Below are 21,156 nucleotides of genomic sequence, written 5' to 3' on the forward strand. Positions count from 1 at the left end.
GTAAGTGTGACTATGCCATATAAATCTCCTGTCAAGCGGAAGTTGGAGGCTGCACATGTCTCATTAGGCCTCACGTGAGTAGCGTCCGGTGGTGAAGTACTTGGGGTGCAGCCAGACAGCTGAAGAGTTCACCCCCTCACAGAAGCAGACCCAGTGGCCAGAAGCACGTCCAGTGCGAGTCCCCTGCAAATGTGGGCAGCACTTGGGGCAAGGTGGGCGAAGTGTCCTTCCCAAGGACACAACAGTGACTCGGATGGAGGAAGCGAGGTTGCTGGTTGGATGCGCCGTGCTACTTGCGCTGTGAGGCATTCAGGCGCCTACAATTGGCATAACCTCACTTTGGGAACCAAAACAATGTCACAGGACGTGTTGTGAGATCTTGGGTCCTGCTGGGGTCCCTGATGAACGTGTGCTAGGTTTCAGCTCCTGAAACACAAGTAGTTTCAGCAACTGGAAAAAATGGACTTCATGACAGCCACAGACCTGAGAAAACGGCCAGTAGTTGAGAAATGTGGCCCAGTGTCCTGCCAGGACCCAAAGAATGTGTGGTAGGTTTCCCCCACCTCCTGGACCGGAAAAGAGTATCAGCAACTCCCAAAAGTACCATTTTTGACCTCAGCGGACCTGAAAATGACCCATTTGCCATTTGTTTTGAGTCCTGCTGCCTTTTAGAATGAGAGATGACTTTTTGTCTAGTTTGGCTGATGAATGTTAAAATGAAGGTGATTCTAAGGCCATGAATAGAGAGCCCTTAAAGGCAGGGACATCAGCTAATGATGATTTTAAATCTTGAGTGTCTGTCCCACCCTTGTACGGGACTTGGAACAATTTTAGTCCGTTTTGCCCAACACCAAGAGCGCTTAGTGGGTGGGTTCTTCACTGACATTGAGATGAATTCGCCCTATTAATGAACCCCCCGTTGTAGTCAGACTTCCCCACAGCAGCCATTCTTGACTGTACGGACATGCCTAACTACTCTAGCTTTGCAATATGTATTCACAAAATAAGACGTGAGCATCTAACCTTCCACCATTCTCTGTCCAACTCTCATGGTTTTGTTGATTTTCTGTTTAAGAACCAAAGAAAAAATGTAACCGACTTCCAACTTCAGAGACATGCTAGAACGCCATTGAGTTCCAGTGCACGAACACAAAGGTCAGCGACCTCCATGTGCATGTCTGACTTATGCAAGACAACATCAGCTTGCATTCATGGAGGTCACTGACCTTTGTGTTCGTGCACTAGAACTCAATGGCGTTCTAGCATGTCTCTGAATTTGGAATCGGTTAACGTTTTTATTTGGGTCAAATTTCCTCAACATATTTTTAAGCAGGCCGCACGGTGATCTAGTGGTTAGCATGTTGGCCAGTACGGGAACAGCCTGGAGATGGAAGACCTGGGTTGGATTCTCCCTTGGGCATTTCTGTGTGGAGTTTGCATGTTCTCCCCGTGTGTGGGGGGGTTTCCTCCCACATTCCAAAAACATGCATGTTCGCTTCATTGGCGACTCTAAATGGTCCATAGGTATGAATGGGAGTGTGAATGGTTGGTTGTCTATATGTGCCCTGCCCTGTGCCCTGTGAATGGTTGGCTGGCGACCGGTCCGGGGTGTACCCCGCCTTTCGCCCGAAGTCAGCTGGGATAGGCTCCAGCATGCCCCCGTGAACCTAATGAGGAGAAGCGGCATAGAAAATGGATGGATGGATATTTTGAAGCAGTCAATAATTGGCAAGTGTTCGACATTCTTTAGATGGGCCATTTCAGTGCAAAACAAACTCGTCCTTTTGTGTGCGTACTGGTAGCCTTCACTCTTGTCGGTCCTCGTGTGAAGCTATGTAAGGATGAACGAGAGTAGCACATCACTTCAAGATTCATGCTGTCAATCATTTAGTCCAAATTGCTCTACTGATGGGAAAGCCACTTGATGTTACATGTTTTTGGTACCACAATTAGTTCACTCTCGTTCCAGTTCACTCATTCAACAACAGCATGAGTGTCACATGTCCGTGTTTTCACTCAGGAGATACTGTACCCTGCTTCCCTCATGTCACAGAAATGGAAGCATGCAAACTACAAGTGACAAATCCGCCATCATACATACGGTGACAGGTATGTTCATAGTGTTGACCATGACATAAAACATTATTTCTTAAATCTGGTGGCAAACATGATACTTTCATTAGGTCACAACTCTCCTAAATGTAATTAACGTTGCCATTGCTGTTAGCGCATGTGTGTTGGGTTTGGTTTGGTTTAGTTTTATTTGAACATGAAGGTTCCAGTGGAATACATCTCATCAATCATCCTTTCACTCTTCCACATGTCCAAAAGGAGTAGGAAGAAGCAAAGCTAAGTTAATCCTACCCCGCCCGCCCCCCATCCATTCCACACCTTGTACAGTACAGATTATCCACTTCCTGTATTCCATGGAATATTAAAAGATATAATAATCAGTGTAATAATAAATAATAATAAATCAAAACAAGCATGACAGAAGAATCAGTGTGATGATCAAGACTCTCCTGCTTGTATTCAGCAAACATCACCTGCTTGTATTGTTTGTGAATGTGCTCATCTCGGTACATTGTTTGACTTCCTTGCTCACTCCCTTCCATCATTTCATTCCACACACTGAAATGCTGTGGGTTCTGGCATCGAAGTGGTTTCACTTTCATTTTCCTCTAAGATCATATTTCTCCTCTCTGATCGACTGTATGACGTTTTTGGCTAACAAGCTATCGTTAACTTTATGCGTGATTTTGGCAGTTTGAAAATGTACTAAATCAGCTAATTTGAATATCTGCTTTTAAAAGTAAAGGGTTTGTGTGTTCTCTATACTTGGCATTATGAATGACTGATCCTCACCCATCTTTTTTGCAGTACATTGAGTGTGTGAAGATTGCTTTTATAATGACTGCCCTGTATTTACACACAATAAGTTAGATATGGTAATACCAAAGAACAGGAAAGGGTGTGGACAGATTTTTGATCAAGAACAAATTTTGCGTTATTCAATATTGAAGTATTTCTCGCCACCTTTTGTTGTATATTTTTGATATGAGACTTCCAACTCATTTTAATAACTTTAACTTCCCTATAACGAACAAGGCTCCAGATGGTCACAGCATCCCCCTCCCCTTGCACATTCTAAAATTGTATAAATGGCTGGGCAGGGAAGGGGTGCTTTTGCAGCTTCGCTGTACTAAGGCCCGCTTACCTGAGTAGGCAAACATAGGTATGAATGTGAGTGTTTATCTACATGTGCCCTGCCATTGGCTGGACACCAGTCCAGGGTGTACCCCGCCTGTCGCCCCAAGTCAGCTGGGATAGGCTCCAGCATGCCCCCGCGACCCTAATGAGGAGAAGCGAATGGATGGATGGATGGATGGATGGATGGATGGATGGATTGCCAGGGAAAAAAAGGAAATCATTGACATTGTCAATGTAAGGTACATAAAAAAGGATACAATAAGTTAAAAAGGCTAAAAACAGTTTAAAATGCATAAATATGCATAAAGTAGTTAAAAGTAGTAATAATTCATAAAGATGTTGGATATGTAAAATTCAGTTGTCAAAAACAGACACCCCACTATTTTTAAAATATGTTTGTCTCTAAATTAATTCAAATCCCTACTGTTGGCGTTTAGGTGTAATACAAGTTTAGGTGTATAAAAGTCCACTAGGGGGTGCTGGTGGCGGTAGTGGTAGAGAGTTGGTGTGACAACAACTCATCGTGGATTGTCTTCCTTCTTCTATACCACAGGTTAGTAGAAAGTAGAAATAACTCACACAAACAGACGTAACGACTGGAGAATGTTGATAAAGTAAACAGCTACATGTAAAGTGGTACGTTATACAATGTATTGTTGAGCATTTGAGCACATGCTAAATGTTTAATCAGTGTTCAAATGAAGGTTAAACTCATAATACTTGAAGTGCTATTTTTCTGAGAGGAAGAATAAATCCTGCTGGTGAAGATACAGCAACTCATTGTGGATTGTCTTCCTTCTTCTATACCACAGGATTATAATTCCCACCCCTCTCCAGGCGGGAGGGGCAACATCAACAACTTTAAGACAAAAACGTCAACTGATTGTCATGGAATGGAATGGAAACAATGAAAAGGGTCATCAATGAGATTGTAGAAGTGTTAACATAGATTAGTAACTTATCATTTCAGACTGGAACATTTCCTAATAAAAAGGAAATGGCTAAAGTGGTTCCAATTTTCAGAAATGGAGATAAACATCAATTTACAAATTACCGACCAGTTTCCTGATTACCTCAATATTCTAAAATTATCGAGAAGCTATTTAATTACAGGTTGGACAAATTAATAAACAACAACGAACTGCTAGCAGGTAGTCAATACGGATACAGAGCTAACACTAACTTCTATGGCACTGATGGAAATCACGAACGCTATAGACCACGGAAGGTGTGCAGGTGTGTTTTAATATTCCATGGGATACAGGAAGTGGATAATCTGTACTGTACAAGGTGTGGAATATGGAGGATTGAAAGTGCCAAAATTAAATAAATAAATACATCATTAGATAATTAATTAAATTTGTCATTAATTAATGAAATATGTCATTAATTAATTAAAATTGGAATTAAATACATTTTAATTAATTAATGACATATTTCATTAATTATTTAATGATATATTTATTTATTTAATTTTGGCACTTTGGCACAGGGCGTTTGGCATTTGACATACCCAGGGCCGCTCTGGAACATCACGTTCATTGTGGATTACCAGCCTGTCAAATTGCAGCGATGCTCGGAGTGTCAAAGAGGACCATCAGGAGGCGCATGCAACAATACGGTTTAAGGTATTTACATTAAATTCATGAGTTTTCAGTTTATGAATTGCCAGTCTCATCCACTCCGAAACGATATTACATTTAGTGAATCACTCGATGTTAATGTTTTTTGTTTGTGCAGAAAGACAGACCTGTATTCAGCTGTGAATGATGAGGAGTTGGACTGTATTGTAAGTGAAGTCCACAGAAGACATCCAAACACCGGCTACAAGCTAATACGTGGTCATCTTGAATGCAAGAGGTGTGCGTGTTCCAAGTGAGTATAATATGGGCAATATTTAACGATATACAGTACAACATCACTACCTCTCGTGTGATATTGCTTTTATACTAAAGTTCAACCACAGCTTTTTACGGAGCCCCGGAGGGGACATGGAGAAAAAAAAATATGATGGGTAAAAAAAAAAAAAAAAGACCGAACTTTTGCGTTCCCTCGCAAAACTTTTGCGAGATAACGCAAAACTTTTGCGTTCCCTCGCAAAACTTTTGCGAGATAACGCAATACTGTTTTGCGTTCCCTCGCAAAACTTTTGCGAGGGAACGCAATTCTGTTAGAGCATAAAGCATTGCACTTCCGTGTACGTATACTTGTACTTCCGTGCTCAGAACGGAAACAAAACATACACGACAATGGAGTGGGATAGGTTTATTGAGTTTTATTTTGAGTTGGGCCTAAAATACAAAGATATTAAAACAGTGCTTAGCAGTAAACATAGGTTCGAGGTAAGTCAAAGACACCTAAAAAGAATCTGCAGCGAAAGAGGGCTCTCTCGTCGCAAAGCGTATTCAGATGTAGCGGTCCTGGTTGATTTCATCAAGTACCAACTGCAATACTCCGGACAACTTCACGGGTATAGATGGATGTACGCGAAATGCAGAGAAAGTGGACTACGGGTGAGGAAAGAGGATGTGCGAATGGCATTGAAGGAACTGGATCCGAGAGGAGTCGCATTCAGGCAAGCAAGGCGCTTACGACGACGGAGGTACTTCTCCAAAGGGCCGAACTTCATCTGGCACCTGGACTCATATGATAAACTGAAGCCATATGGCTTCTGTATCAACGGGAGCATTGACGGGTTCTCCAGAAAGATTATCTGGCTCAACGCGTACACCACAAACAGTGACCCAAAGCTGATTGGAGGCTATTACATCGAAGCAGTTCAACGTTTGGGGGGCTGCCCACGAATTGTGAGGGGTGATCCTGGCACTGAGAATGGCCATGTAAGAGACTTTCAGCGGTTACTCGTCCCTATTCCTCCAGACGGCACCGTTGACAGTTACTTGGAGGGAGCCAGTACCACCAACCAAAGAATTGAATCTTGGTGGGGTTTTCTACGCAGACAGTGTGTGGAGTTTTGGTTGTCTTTGTTTGCAGACCTCAGAGATAATGGATTATATGACGGCGGGTTTCTGGACAAGGCAATCCTTCAGTTTTGTTGCATGGGACTCATCCAGGTGAGTGTTATTATAGTGTTTTTGTATGTGTGCGTGGGTATGTTGGTTACGGAGATCCCTATGGGGTAAATCACTACACTGAAGTCTGCTTAATTGTTTTTAAGTATATGAGTTATATATATGTATATATGTACTGTATATGTGTGTGTATGTATTCATTTTTATTCGTTTTAATAGGATGAGTTGGATGACACTGCACAGGTTTGGAATACACACACCATCAGACCGTCAAAAAACATCAACGTCCCCAGTGGTCGGCCCAATGTGATGCATACATTACCTCAACTCTATGGAACCAGAGACTTCCTTTCCCCCGTTGATGATGCAGTCCAACTGTGCAAAGATGAATGCGTCTTTCGCCTGTCAATACCATGTGATCCAGATGTGTATAAACTGTGCCTTATCTTTATGGCAGAGTCCCATCTGACTCCACCAGCTGATCCATATCAGGCGGTGAGTTTGTACATGCATCTTAGACAGGTCATCACTGAGTCTATATAAGGCAAAATGCCAATCCAGACCATAACTCCTCCGATTGACCTCATGACCTCTAAATGCTCCCCTTCTGAGTGTGCACCTGCATCTGCAGTATGTGTGTGGCCTTTAATTTGAAAACTGCTTGACAAAACTAATGTATCTTCTGTTTGTGATAAACAGCAGATCAATGTCTTCTTATTTTGTAAGAATTACAAATTCATTTCATGTTTTCATCACACAAAATAAGATTACTACCACGAACAAGTTGAAAAACATTTATTGGAAGTTGACTAGAAACAACACAAATGCCTTACATTCTTGTATAACTATTTTGGTAACTGTTGTGGTACTGCATTCTTTATTCTGTATGACATCCTGGCCTGCAATGCTGAATAAATGTAAATTATTCCTAATCTGTATGGTTTGTTCATAAAGATCAATTGGGAACATCACTGTCGCTTCATGGTAAATGCACACACATTCTATAAAAGTAACTGTGATGTGACAAGGTAATAAAACAGTGACGCTGTCACAGTGACAGTTAAGTAATATAATGGAAATATTACATAATCATTCTGAGGGCCAATGGGCTTTATACACAGCCCCACTACTTCCTGATCCTAAAACAGCTCCTTTATTTCCTGTCATTCATTACTGGATAATTTAATTAATCCAGGTGTGCCTGCTACTTATTGTTGTGACCAATATGGTCAGGAAGTAGTGGGGCTGTGCCTATTGCAAATACTTGGTGTCATAGTAAGAAATTAGTGTTTTTAGGCTACATTTCACTGACAAAATCAGCTTGCACATTGCACATGCCAAATATTAACTGGTATCTCAACATCTTCAAAATTGTCATTTATCTGAATACCCAACCACCTTAACAGCAAATATTAATAAACAATTCTACCAGTGATAAATGATTCTATACCCCGAAAATGAAGGAAACGAAAGCTACAGTCATCTTCCAAGTATTTAAATAATGAAAAATGTGAAAACTTGTATAGTATGGCACCAACATATAATAGAATTATAGACGGCTCCCCACACATTTAAATGGTGTTTCAAACAAAACAACTGAAAAAGATTTTTTTAAAAATGCCTACATAAATAAAATATAATCAACCATATAATAAGGAGGCCTCTTACGCTTATGCCTGATCAAGACTGCTTAAATTCAAATGATGTCCATGTCTAAGTAGTTACTGGCGAGGATGTTGTCAAACTCTGTGCGGAATTCAGGGAAAGAACTGTATGTGGTTGGTACTTCAAGTGTTGCTCCACATGTATGAGCAACAGGCCTTCTGTTGAGTCCAGTTTCAGCATTAAAGTGAATCATAATTTTGTCAACGCATATGACAGAGGACCCAGTACAGAAGCGAAGGAACTTCTCTGCTTTGGTTTGCTCAGCATTTTTTACATAACGCTGGAGATGGTTAAAGGTTGCCTGCTCTCTCTGAGAGAGCATCACATTTGTTGTTTCCAGGAGTTGTGAGACTCTTTTGCCTGTGGCCTTCTTGGAGTCATACAGAGACAATACACTTTGCTTGTCGAAAAGTTTGGGAAATACATGTGACATGGGTATGGAGAAACAATCAATTATGTATTTTGGCTCTTGCAGAGTGGCTTTGTGAGCCATTGTTTCTATGGCAGCCTTCATGCCTTCCGTTGAAGGTAGGAAATGAGAGCCCATCCTTGTAAAAAGGTCGAGCAGGTCCTCATCATCACCTTCCTCCCTTGTGCCCTGGAGAGCCTTCTCAACAGCTGACCTCTCAATAGGAGATAAGTCATTGAAAAATGATGCCATTAAGACGTCTGCATCAACACTGTCAATTCCATGAATGCAGGCAAACATGAAAGCCACTGATAGCCTCACTGGCATGACACCATGGTCTGTGAAGCCCTTCACCCAGATACGCCCAACTGCTTGCCATTCGGCCTCGCCAAAATCTGGCCTCAGCCGTGGAACTCGCTCCATTTCCCCTTCACACTGTTCAAGAAATTGCTCCCAGAATGCAGCGTAAACTTCCCTTGACACTCCAGCATCATCAACAGCTTTTTCATTTACAAAGTCCATTTTTAAAGTCAAATTCAGGATGCTGCTGTCCATGAATACAGCCAAAAGATCTTCAACAACCTTAATCCTGCAAATTGAAGCACGTTGTGAAGTCTGTGGATTTCCTAGGTTGCTGGATGAGGATGATGGGGAAAGATGGCTGCTTGAATTTGAGTGCAAATCAAACGTAATTTCTCTGTCCTGCTAGAAGAACAAAACATACACAACAAAAACATAAGGATCAGTGAAGAAGAGGCCAAAGTATTCAAAATTCTGTACGCTTGTGTCAAGGTTAAAATAACAATGGACCCTATGTTTTCCCACAGTGTGCCTCAAAAGCATCTTTTCATGGGACCCTCTCATAACTGCACACCTCCAGTTGATAACAAAGGCTTTCTACTTCAATGTTTCTATTCCAAGACAAGTTAGCCCTGACAACATCAGTATGACATTTCCACTCATGTAAAGTTCTGTTTAAAGTAGTACTGTCAAAAGATTACAATTATTAATCTGATTAATTAGGGTAGCTGTGGCATAATTTTGATTAATCTGAAATATCATTTATTTTTTATGTATAGTCATCACATTTGGTTTTGCAGGGGCAAACAGACTCAGAAAGATGGAAATATATCTGCAATTAATATTTATTCAACATTTTCAACTAAATAATTTGAACAAACTGTTTTGTCATGGTGTTTTTCGTCCGAATATTTCCATGTAGAGCCAACAAGCTCTTTAGCATCTTCTGTCTTTATGGCTTGGTGTTGTGACTAATGTATATGAGTTTACAGAAAACCAGGCACCTCGTGTTAGTTTATTTCAAAAGGATGCATTATTTATTTATTTGATATTTCAGATAATTGTTAACAATTTAACTGACTGCCCACCATATGGTTTAGCACATTTGGAGTGTTTATATTTCAATGAGAGCAGTGCCTAACTGTACAAACTAGAGGTATAAAAAGGTCAAGAAATCCACCACTTGGCACTGTGGCTGTAAATGGTTGGTCAGGTCACTCTCCATCAACTAGGATGTCACAAGGTGAAAATCATTCAGGACATTTTAACTTTTTTTTGATGAAATGTAGGACTTATTTTTTTTTAACATTTTGATTGTGTTGACAAAAGAAAACAATTTTACATTGCCATGGTAACTCTACTAGCACACACCCCAAATGACGCAAATGCTTTGAACAGACATGTTCACAGTATTTCCATGCTCCAAATGGGTTAATTGCATTAACATTTTTAATCAGATTAATCATGATGGCTTAATCTGCATGAATTTTGACAGCCCTAGTTGAAAGCATGTGTGTTGCTTACAGTGATGTATCTTACCCGTGTAGTTACCACTACTTCCTCATGGATGGACTGCTCATCTAGTGTGGTCAGGCCATCAGCAGAAGGCAAACATAACTCCTGATTAAGTACTGCATTCACTTCTGGACTCTGAAGGTGTGACAAATGGAAAAAGTCAAGCACACAACAATATAATGAATTCACAAATCAGTGCCACAAATGTGCTAAAGTTAGATCAAAAGGACTGACTTCTGCCACTGCCACACTTCCACAACTACTCTTCATCTTTTTAAACAAAACTATGGCTATTTGTTTTTAGTTCAATTTATAGAAATGTAAGTTGAGAAAAATGTTGATAAAGTAAAAAAAACAAAAAGACATTTTTTAGAGATGCAAGCAAACATATCTTACAGTTCATCTATCAGCAGTGTTCAGCATTTCTTAGCTGATTTTATGCAATCTAAAATACTTTACAGAAGCATGAGCAAAAAAGTATTAATCGAAACAGATGCAACATGTGATTAAGTACAGTACGAGTTCTACAGCTCTGCAACTCATTTCATTCCTTGGCCCATTTGATACATAATGGCGCAAGAGAGTGCATATGCCTTGAAAATATTGTTCATTTGTGGATGGACTATACAATTTTACTCATAAAATCACATTTACTAAATATTAATACAGCAGTGCATTCTCTATTTTGTCAGTTTTTATCAGTTTTAATACCTGTTTTACCATTTCTACCTCCTTAACCTAAAATATTCCTGATCTTCTCACATTACCTGTGTGACATCCTCACTGTCGACAAGATGATATGTTATCACAACGTTCTCCTCGTTACCAAGGTTATCTTCTGGATCCCATAGAACTGTATCTGCCTCGTCTAGTTCTGTGTCTTCAGAAGCTACACGATAGATGTGCTCATGCTCGGTTTGGAGGGAGTGACTGAGACTTGTGCTGGTCAAATCAATGGTTTCAGACCAGGGATCTGGAAAGCTTCTGTTTGTGCCCTGCCTTTGGTCTGTTGGGGTCGACTGAGAGGGCTCTGATTGACGTGGACCTTGTGCTGTTCTGTGGTGCATCTGGAAATAAGTCAAAAACAGAAGGTTTTAATGTGGTCACCAGTAACAAATGAAATCTTAGCAAGAAACACATGTGCTGCATGCAATAGTAAATAGTGCACCAAAAATACATTTGGCTCAAAGTATCTCCATTAAAGTTTAATAAGGCAGTAAAGTTTATTTAAAAATAATAATACATTAAGGAGTGCAAGTATATGATGAACTCCTTTCTCCCACATACTGTAAATACAATCTTTTGAATCTTGAAATAGAAGTGCATTATCTTTTTATTTAGTAGATGAAGTGTGGACTTAGCTAATTATTTCCATCTGTCCCAGTTATTATCATCATTTCAAATACTTTATATTTGCTACTGCCACAAACCTGATTTATTTTGTAACTGTCAGATGGATGTCTATGATCCAGCAGCTCTGTGACTGAACCTTCTCTGTCAATGTGGGATCCGCCTTCATTCAGCTTAGAATTTGCTCCTTCAGTGATGCTAAAAGATAAATCCTCAGACAATGAATCTTCACTACATTCATTCAGTTCTGATAAGGAGTGACCTGTTGAAGGGCCGCCTGCTTTTGTGCGAATGTAAAATCTAAGCAGCTTCAGTTTTGTTTTTTCATACAGTCTGCCAACAGTGTCATCTAACTGAATCATCTTTCCTTTAAAATCACAAATGTCAAACGTAAAGTCACATGCTGGACCCTTTGGTGAGCACCCATCTGGGAAAAATAGGTCCTTTCCCTTTTCTAAAATATCAGCAACAGTTGCTGTCTTTTCCACAGTGACATGTCTTGTTCCTCCACCATTCCTGGTCCTGACTTGCTGGTATTCATGCTTGCCATAATGAAGCCACCCAATTTCAATCTTCCTGGAGGTCTTTTCTGCTGCAGTATTGCTCTGTCTTGCCATTGAGTCACCTGACCTTTGGAACACACCAGATGCACTAGAGAGTGCTCCTTTGGTTTTTGATTTCATTTTTCTAGTCCCAATTCCATCTCTTATTCTCTGTAAAAGAGTCTCCTTATCGGTGCTGCATTGTTCAGTGTCTGTTTGTTGACAGAATGACAGGACAGCTATCCGGTCGCCATAAGACCTGATGTCATTGGCCATTTGCTCATCCGCCATTATGCGCAATACTGCCTTGTCAACCTGCAAACATAAAATACTACAATAAATATTTGAGATGCTTACTTTGAACATGAATGATAAACACATAGATCAAAGGTCATGACCCTGCCCCTTTCGAAATAGTGTCACTGCAGTGCATGCAGTTTCAGTGCATTTACAGGTATATCTTTTGTTACTGTAACAACAAATGTATAGTTGCCAAATAGAAAGCTTAAACTGCATCCTATTCACCACCAAGGAAACTAGAATTGAATAGGACTGTGGACTCGACCGCAAATGAATGGAACAAAGTGCAGTACGCCATGGAGCACAAAGTCCATCATGATGGTGAGCAGGAGAGGTGGACGGGGCCAGGCGGACAAAAGTGTACAATGTATTCACTAGCTCTGAGCTGAGTATAGAATAGTTATACACTGTGTGTACACTTTGGTGAAATGGATGAGTGTTATTTACTGAACACAATGAGTTTATATGTATGTTTATACTGTATATACTGTACATGTGTGTAGAAATCCATTATACTGCAGAAATATGACCTACATGTAATGTCAATAAAAACCTGAGCAGCAGTATGAAACTTTTTCCTTCTTTGACTTTTTTCCTGAATTTACACCTTACATTTATTTAAGTAACAGCCTTGTTAATACATTTGATAACTATGTATAACCTAAACCAGGGGTCACCAAGGTTTTTCCTTGTGAGAGCTACTTTTACAAAATGAAAATGGCCAAGAGCTACTCATTTTTATAACATTTATTTTCAGAGCTTATTTTAAACCCAAACAAAGTGAATATGCTTGTTTTACCAGAACATGAACAAAATGCTGGTGTCCACAACTCACATGTTGTATTTCACAATGCATTTCTTTCTACTGTTCTTTCATTATTAACTGAAAACCTGAATGAAAAGCAGGATTAGGGCACCTCATGTGGTCGTGGGGGCTACCTGGTGCCCGTGGGCACCACGTTGGTGACCCCTGACCTAAATCATCATCACTGACTTAATTTAATTAATTCATTAATTTAACTAATCACCCAGAGAAACAAATGTAGGTTTAAGCTATATTGTGTGGGAGTCCCACATAATATACACTTGAGGTGTGAGTCTTGTCCAACGTCCTGTTTATTTACAACAACCAGTGTTATAAATCTACAACGTTTTTAGTAATACATGCCTGTCTTTATTTTTAGGAAACTTGAAAAATGACAAATCTGGTCTTTTGGACCGTCTGTTAAGAGCAGTTAACGGTTGAGTAGTGTGCTGAGGACATGTTTACAATGCAATGTTTCTGGATTCTGCTCACCATCATTGTTACAATAGCATTGTGATGGAAATGTTTCCACTTGGCAGTGGCGGGGGGAACGTTTGGTGTTGTAACACTATACCGGAAGAGAGTCGCTGCTAGTTTTACATGTGAGAGTAGTACCTGCTGTAAAGTTCTAAATATATTAATGTGAGCAAATGCACAATTCTAACCGTCCACTCTTTGTGGTTTAGGATGTAACGGAACAGAGTGAAACAATCATGGCGGCCAAACCCAGGGTACACTAGTACGGGAATGGATGCCGATTGACAGTCCTACGAGTCTCGTGTCCTCACGACTAGCCACGGCGTCCACAATTATGACATATAATGATAAGATAAAACACACGTTGCTCTGCAACAAAGAAAAATGCAACACGTTTGCATCATATGATGCACAAGCGTATCCGCCCTAGCATAACTTCTCTATGGTTGGCGCATAGAAGTAATGAGCGCGAGCATCACCTTAATTTGTGTTGCTACACAACTACTGAAATAATTTTACACCCACCTTGTCTCTCTTCATCCGCATAATGTCCTCATTAGGGACCTCTCTAGAATGCAGGAAATGCTCCAAGTCCTCCTCCATGGCTGTCTTGTTACGAGGCTCCTTACCGGAGTACACCGAAGTGCAATATGCTCTTAAACAGTTGCGTTCCCTCGCAAAAGTTTTGCGTTATCTCGCAAAGGTTTTGCGAGGGAACGCAAAACAGCATTGCGTTATCTCGCAAAAGTTTTGCGAGGGAACGCAAAAGTTCGGTCTTTTTTTTTTTTTTTTACCCATCATATTTTTTTTCCTCCATGTCCCCTCCGGGGCTCCGTAGCTTTTAGCAGTGCTGAGTAAGGAAATGTTAATAGAGGGTGATGAAATAAATTATGTTAAGCTATATAGCTCCGCGGAAAAAAAGGGTTCCCTTAGTCTGTTGCCAGGCAACGCAGCACACAGACTAGGCAATCACAGTGGTACTTTGTTGTTCCAGTACTGGTCAAGTATATTAAACAAGTGTTTCTAATGAAGTTGGCATTGAGTTTATGGTTATTTATTTTATTTTCCTCCCCTCAGTCTCAAGACTGCAAGAGTCTTTACGCAGAGTTGATGCAGAGGGAGTCTACATGAGGCGTCTAAGACTGCGTGTATTAAGACGACGGCAGTATTCTGTCCTGGCCCAAACTCTTTATGGCATATAGATGGCAATCATAAGCTCATCAGGTCTGTGATACTAGCAGATAAATAATGCCTCTTTCTATAGATGTCATTAGAATTGTTTTACAATAAAGTTGTACCTTTTTGTGTTCACAATTGCCTGACAGATGGAGATTTGTTGTCCATGGTGGGGTGGATGGATTCAGTCGTTTAGTCGTCTACCTGACTGTGGCTGGCAATAACAGAGCTAGTACGGTCTTACAGAGCTTTATCGCTGCTGTTGAGCAGTACGGGCTGCCATCAAGGGTACGGTCTGATAAAGGGGGCGAGAATGCAGATGTAGCAGAATTCATGATCGGGAGCAGAGGTACCGACAGGCAGAAGGCAGAAGTGTCCACAATCAACGGTAAATAAATATGTTTGGCAACTAGGCTCACACAAGCAGCATACCAGTTGAATGTACTTCTTTCGCATATGTCACACAAATGATCACCTTGTCATTTTTTCCTAAACACAGAATGGAAAGGATGTGGAGAGATGTGTATGAACATGCCCTGGACCTCTTCTATCAGATCTTCACTTCATTGGAAGATCAGGGAACACTGAATCCAGCACAATGAAGTCCATCTTTTTGCACTGCACCGGAGCTTCCTTCCACTAATCCAGCAAAGCCTCGACTCTTTCAGGGATGCTTGGAACTTTCCTGGTCTTAGAACTGAAAGGAATCAGTCACCACAGCAACTCTGGAGAAGATACAGAGAGCAAGGCCCTATGGAGGATCCTACTGAGGTTAAAGAAAGATCAGCTTTTAACACTTTTTAAATGTCTGTTCCTCCAAAGGAATTATTGGAGAAAACATTTTACTACAGAGGTTAAAGCTTTCAAAGATCAACCTCTGAGCTGTAGTTTCTATTGTGTATACTCTGCATAACTACTAATTTAAGACTTATTTTTGGTCACCAAGTTGATGAGAAATTAAATGTTGCCTATTCAGTTTTATAAAAAAAAATTGTGTAATGATGTGTAAGACTAGTTTCAAGTACGAGATTGATCATGCTTGTCCTCCATTCAGGTTTATGAAGACTATGGGATCGACTGGAACGGACCTCACAGTCTTCATGGAGGCACTGTGTCAGTCCCAGAGGTTCAGCTGGCCCGTGAGCTCTCGCTGGAAGAGGTTGCCATTTTGCCAGCTCCAGGAGCTTCTGTAACTGATGCACTTAGATCATATGTAGAGACTGTGCAAGTTTTATCAAGAATCATAGCAGACTGATGTCCAACCTATGCTTTTATTTAGCATCTTACAACAAGCAAGCATAAACTGAAAAAGTTTGCTTTCCTTAAAAAAAGGGGTATAAAAAGCTGTTTTACTTTGAAGCTCTACCATAATCATTGTTAAGATCTTGTAAATGCACTTCATGCATAGCGCCACTCCTTTTCTTCCCGTCTCATTATTGGCCACAGAATGAATAACATGAATGCTGTTCTGTTCACACTGAAAGCTGAACATGCAGAACTGTTTGGTTTCAGTAAGTGGAAAAAATATTATGAATTTTATCAACTACTGCACAGTATGTTTCATGTTTTCAATTGACCTGACCTACTGAACAGTGCATTCAATGACATCTGTCTGAAAACTTCAACAAGTCCTAATCCAGTCTGTGCACTACTTATGGCAGAGACAAGTGCTTCCTTGAAGTCCATGTAGGCTTTGAAATGAGCTGGCAGCTTTAGTGTTTCAAAGCATGTGGCGGACGTAGGAAGGGTTCCCCCAGAGGTCTCCACTTTCAGTTCAGGAGGAAGCTTCTCCCAGCCAACCCAGAATGTCAGCAGCTGGGCCAGTGTACCTGATGAAGCTAAAAGTCATAAAATGGATTCAAGACAACATTTAGTTAAACTTTAATTGATCATATCTATCCATGAGACATGGAAGCATTTGTAAAGAGAGCAATACATTTTTCAAATAAGGTGTTAATACCTGTTTCAATGAACATCCTTAGAAAGCCAGTGATGCGGCACGAGGACTCAATGTCAAAGTCTTCATCATCACTGTCCTCAGCTGGCCATGTGATTTTTTTCTAGGAGCATCTTTAAAAACACATCATTGTAATTATTTTAAAGTGAGAACTTTTTTGGTGAAGGAATATGCAGATCACATTCTTGGTAAATGGAAAAATAACCAGCTTAGTCATTGAAAACACATGTAAATTCATTAAGTAAAGTTACAAATGTAACTAAATTGACATACCTGGGGTGTGAACTGCATTTCAGCCATTTTAGGGAAAAGAAGTGAGACAACATCTGGCCTAGATGTCAGCAGGGGCCATACCATCACATCTTTCAGTCCCTTTCAGCTTCATCTCTGAAAAGAGAACTTCCTCTTGACAGGTGATGCAGGGGATGACTGGACCAGATGCAGTTTGTGAGCTCTCCTAACAACAACAAATTGTGTTTAACTAATGATTAAAAGTCACCAGTGAGCTTTGTTTTGATTATGTATAAAACTCTCTGTAAATCGATGTACACAAGCTATGGGTAGATCCTGTTGAAGTGGACGTATGTAGATTGTAGCCTGTCCAATCATCTTTCAGATAGGCAATGGTGTATCCAGTGCTGGGACACGGAAGCAACACAAGATTTCGACTACGAGTAGATCCTGCAATTTTTAGAAATTCTAAGCCTCCCCCTTCTTTGAGCTTCGAAAAACACTTCCAGTTTATTTGTTATAACCATGGGATCGTTGTCACTCCCTGTAAAAACCACAAAAAAAAGAAGAAAAAAAAATAAAAATAACTCATATTGACTCACCTCAAGCCCGTGACAACTATTATTCACACTATGAAAATCAACCAAGTTTGAGTCGAATATGAACATATGGAAATACTTATGACTAAAAAGAAATGCCAAATTGAACTGCAAATAATTTTAACGAGCCACAGACAGTACAAACTAATTTTTTTCCTTTTGGTTTTGGCAAATTCCTAATTTCATACTGACCTGAAAATGTCACTTTTTGCTCTCCAAGTCCAGAAGTGAGGAGGTCTGCTTTAAGCAGCACGCTTGGAACTTTATCCGCCTTGTGGTCAGCCAAGCAACAGAAAGTGTGTGTGTGTAGCTTCTTCGACGCACTTGGACTTGTGCTGGTCGTCTCATCATATTCCTTCTGGCTCCACCGTTATACGGCGCGAAGAGCCTTGCTACCTCGGCTGCAACACAGAAAAATGTCACAGCTCACTGGTCACCAATCTGCTCAAACAGCCTCAACTTCTATCTTGGCATGTTACTGCCAGCTAACACTATTTACCGATTAGCGAACTAGTTTCATGCTCCCGCCATTTAGCTACATTGAACATGTACACAGTAATGAGCCTACCGCAAATACACTTTCGATCCAACTCCAAATTGTTCTAAATTAACCTCCACCTGTGTCCTGAGTCATTGATTAGTAGCACACCTGGCTAACATTCAATTATTTAGCTTACCTTGGACAGGTGTAACGTGACGTGATGGAGCAGCAGGTATTTGCTGTGACTGAGCCGCCGGAGCCGGAGGAGTTCTGCTCAGAGCTTCTTCAATCAAATTCGCTGCTTCTCTCAGCAGCTTTGGGCAGGTTTTTGACATTTTGTCCTGCGCCTCACGCGATGTATCATCATTGGGGCTAGAGGACCGAGTTGTCAATAAAGTTTTGTTTGATAGAGTATCCTAACCCGCTTAGAGGTGAATAGCGCCACCCAGTGTATCAGAATGTGTTCACAAGCTCTGCATCAATCCATTATCTGGAATCGATTTGCCTTGACTTGATGTGCAGGGTAACCAATCAGGTGTTAGGATCTGCCCACCGACTTTGATGGGCGAGGTTGACAGATAAAATAAATTCATGAGCCACTGCACCGGATTAAAAGTGCCAAAATTAAATAAATAAATACATCATTAAATAATTAATTAAATATGTCATTAATTAATTAAAATGTATTTAATTCCAATTTTAATTAATTAATGACATATTTCATTAATTAATGACATATTTAATTAATTATCTAATGATGTATTTATTTATTTAATTTTGGCACTTTCAATCCTCCATAGTGGAATGGATGGGGGGTAGGATTAAATAAGCCTTGCTTCTTCCTACTCCTTTTGGACATGTGGAAGAGTGAAAGGATGATTGATGAGATGTATTCCACTGGAACCTTCATGTTCAAATAAAACTAAACCAAACCAAACCCAACACACATGCGCTAACAGCAATGGCAACGTTAATTACATTTAGGAGAGTTGTGACCTAATGAAAGTATCATGTTTGCCACCAGATTTAAGAAATAATGTTTTATGTCATGGTCAACACTATGAACATACCTGTCACCGTATGTATGATGGCGGATTTGTCACTTGTAGTTTGCATGCTTCCATTTCTGTGACATGAGGGAAGCAGGGTACAGTATCTCCTGAGTGAAAACACGGACATGTGACACTCATGCTGTTGTTGAATGAGTGAACTGGAACGAGAGTGAACTAATTGTGGTACCAAAAACATGTAACATCAAGTGGCTTTCCCATCAGTAGAGCAATTTGGACTAAATGATTGACAGCATGAATCTTGAAGTGATGTGCTACTCTCGTTCATCCTTACATAGCTTCACACGAGGACCGACAAGAGTGAAGGCTACCAGTACGCACACAAAAGGACGAGTTTGTTTTGCACTGAAATGGCCCATCTAAAGAATGTCGAACACTTGCCAATTATTGACTGCTTCAAAATATCCATCCATCCATTTTCTATGCCGCTTCTCCTCATTAGGTTCACGGGGGCATGCTGGAGCCTATCCCAGCTGACTTCGGGCGAAAGGCGGGGTACACCCCGGACCGGTCGCCAGCCAACCATTCACAGGGCACAGGGCAGGGCACATATAGACAACCAACCATTCACACTCCCATTCATACCTATGGACCATTTAGAGTCGCCAATGAAGCGAACATGCATGTTTTTGGAATGTGGGAGGAAACCCCCCCACACACGGGGAGAACATGCAAACTCCACACAGAAATGCCCAAGGGAGAATCCAACCCAGGTCTTCCCATCTCCAGGCTGTTCCCGTACTGGCCAACATGCTAACCACTAGATCACCGTGCGGCCTGCTTAAAAATATGTTGAGGAAATTTGACCCAAATAAAAACGTTAACCGATTCCAAATTCAGAGACATGCTAGAACGCCATTGAGTTCTAGTGCACGAACACAAAGGTCAGTGACCTCCATGAATGCAAGCTGATGTTGTCTTGCATAAGTCAGACATGCACATGGAGGTCGCTGACCTTTGTGTTCGTGCACTGGAACTCAATGGCGTTCTAGCATGTCTCTGAAGTTGGAAGTCGGTTACATTTTTTCTTTGGTTCTTAAACAGAAAATCAACAAAACCATGAGAGTTGGACAGAGAATGGTGGAAGGTTAGATGCTCACGTCTTATTTTGTGAATACATATTGCAAAGCTAGAGTAGTTAGGCATGTCCGTACAGTCAAGAATGGCTGCTGTGGGGAAGTCTGACTACAACGGGGGGTTCATTAATAGGGCGAATTCATCTCAATGTCAGTGAAGAACCCACCCACTAAGCGCTCTTGGTGTTGGGCAAAACGGACTAAAATTGTTCCAAGTCCCGTACAAGGGTGGGACAGACACTCAAGATTTAAAATCATCATTAGCTGATGTCCCTGCCTTTAAGGGCTCTCTATTCATGGCCTTAGAATCACCTTCATTTTAACATTCATCAGCCAAACTAGACAAAAAGTCATCTCTCATTCTAAAAGGCAGCAGGACTCAAAACAAATGGCAAATGGGTCATTTTCAGGTCCGCTGAGGTCAAAAATGGTACTTTTGGGAGTTGCTGATACTCTTTTCCGGTCCAGGAGGTGGGGGAAACCTACCACACATTCTTTGGGTCCTGGCAGGACACTGGGCCACATTTCTCAACTACTGGCCGTTTTCTCAGGTCTGTGGCTGTCATGAAGTCCATTTTTTCCAGTTGCTGAAACTACTTGTGTTTCAGGAGCTGAAACCTAGCACACGTTCATCAGGGACCCCAGCAGGACCCAAGATCTCACAACACGTCCTGTGACATTGTTTTGGTTCCCAAAGTGAGGTTATGCCAATTGTAGGCGCCTGAATGCCTCACAGCGCAAGTAGCACGGCGCATCCAACCAGCAACCTCGCTTCCTCCATCCGAGTCACTGTTGTGTCCTTGGGAAGGACACTTCGCCCACCTTGCCCCAAGTGCTGCCCACATTTGCAGGGGACTCGCACTGGACGTGCTTCTGGCCACTGGGTCTGCTTCTGTGAGGGGGTGAACTCTTCAGCTGTCTGGCTGCACCCCAAGTACTTCACCACCGGACGCTACTCACG

The 21,156-nt window shown here is 41.0% G+C and overlaps 2 protein-coding genes and 2 long non-coding RNA genes across 7 annotated transcripts; 2 read left to right on the forward strand and 2 right to left on the reverse strand.

Moving 5' to 3' along the window:
• The first annotated feature begins 4,699 nt into the window (after positions 1-4,699).
• LOC129181969 (uncharacterized) lies at positions 4,700-15,135 on the forward strand. The gene is made up of 4 exons (XR_008570531.1): positions 4,700-4,838; positions 4,951-5,085; positions 14,683-14,829; positions 14,931-15,135. It is a non-coding gene; the product is annotated as an uncharacterized LOC129181969 (long non-coding RNA).
• LOC129181968 (uncharacterized) lies at positions 5,439-7,160 on the forward strand. Its single transcript, XM_054777796.1, has 2 exons — positions 5,439-6,284; positions 6,462-7,160. The coding sequence occupies exons 1-2, from the start codon at positions 5,460-5,462 to the stop codon at positions 6,783-6,785; spliced, it is 1,149 nt and encodes a 382-aa protein (XP_054633771.1). The 5' UTR covers positions 5,439-5,459; the 3' UTR covers positions 6,786-7,160.
• LOC129181967 (uncharacterized) lies at positions 7,048-14,391 on the reverse strand. 4 transcript variants are annotated; one of them, XM_054777795.1, is made up of 5 exons: positions 14,131-14,391; positions 11,562-11,679; positions 10,899-11,198; positions 10,156-10,266; positions 7,048-9,021 (listed from the first exon to the last, which is right to left on the reverse strand). In XM_054777795.1, exons 3-5 carry the CDS (start codon positions 11,196-11,198, stop codon positions 7,939-7,941), a joined length of 1,494 nt encoding a protein of 497 aa, XP_054633770.1. In that variant the 5' UTR covers positions 11,562-11,679; positions 14,131-14,391; the 3' UTR covers positions 7,048-7,938. The 4 variants fall into 4 exon arrangements, with proteins under 4 accessions (XP_054633770.1, XP_054633768.1, XP_054633767.1 ...); XM_054777793.1 differs by having other exon boundaries at positions 7,048-9,018; positions 11,562-12,338; XM_054777792.1 differs by having other exon boundaries at positions 11,562-12,338.
• Positions 15,136-15,680: 545 nt separating the features above from the next.
• On the reverse strand, positions 15,681-18,420 carry LOC129181566 (uncharacterized). The gene is made up of 5 exons (XR_008570458.1): positions 18,246-18,420; positions 17,761-17,969; positions 17,012-17,195; positions 16,742-16,851; positions 15,681-16,619 (listed from the first exon to the last, which is right to left on the reverse strand). It is a non-coding gene; the product is annotated as an uncharacterized LOC129181566 (long non-coding RNA).
• Between the last annotated feature and the right edge of the window lie 2,736 nt (positions 18,421-21,156).

The sequence above is a fragment of the Dunckerocampus dactyliophorus genome, chromosome 5 (genome assembly GCF_027744805.1).
Source record: "Dunckerocampus dactyliophorus isolate RoL2022-P2 chromosome 5, RoL_Ddac_1.1, whole genome shotgun sequence".
In the NCBI taxonomy this organism is placed as follows: Eukaryota; Metazoa; Chordata; class Actinopteri; order Syngnathiformes; family Syngnathidae; genus Dunckerocampus; species Dunckerocampus dactyliophorus.

Excerpts from the sequence above, each read along its gene's own strand:
- LOC129181968 (XM_054777796.1), top strand. The coding sequence starts at position 5,460 with ATGGAGTGGGATAGGTTTATTGAGTTTTATTTTGAGTTGGGCCTAAAA. Across the intron at positions 6,285-6,461 it reads GTTGCATGGGACTCATCCAG|GATGAGTTGGATGACACTGC; the intron begins GTGAGTGTTATT and ends TCGTTTTAATAG.
- LOC129181967 (XM_054777792.1), bottom strand. The coding sequence starts at position 14,208 with ATGGAGGAGGACTTGGAGCATTTCCTGCATTCTAGAGAGGTCCCTAAT. Across the intron at positions 12,339-14,130 it reads TGCGGATGAAGAGAGACAAG|GTTGACAAGGCAGTATTGCG; the intron begins GTGGGTGTAAAA and ends TTATGTTTGCAG. Across the intron at positions 11,199-11,561 it reads ACAGTTACAAAATAAATCAG|ATGCACCACAGAACAGCACA; the intron begins GTTTGTGGCAGT and ends ACTTATTTCCAG.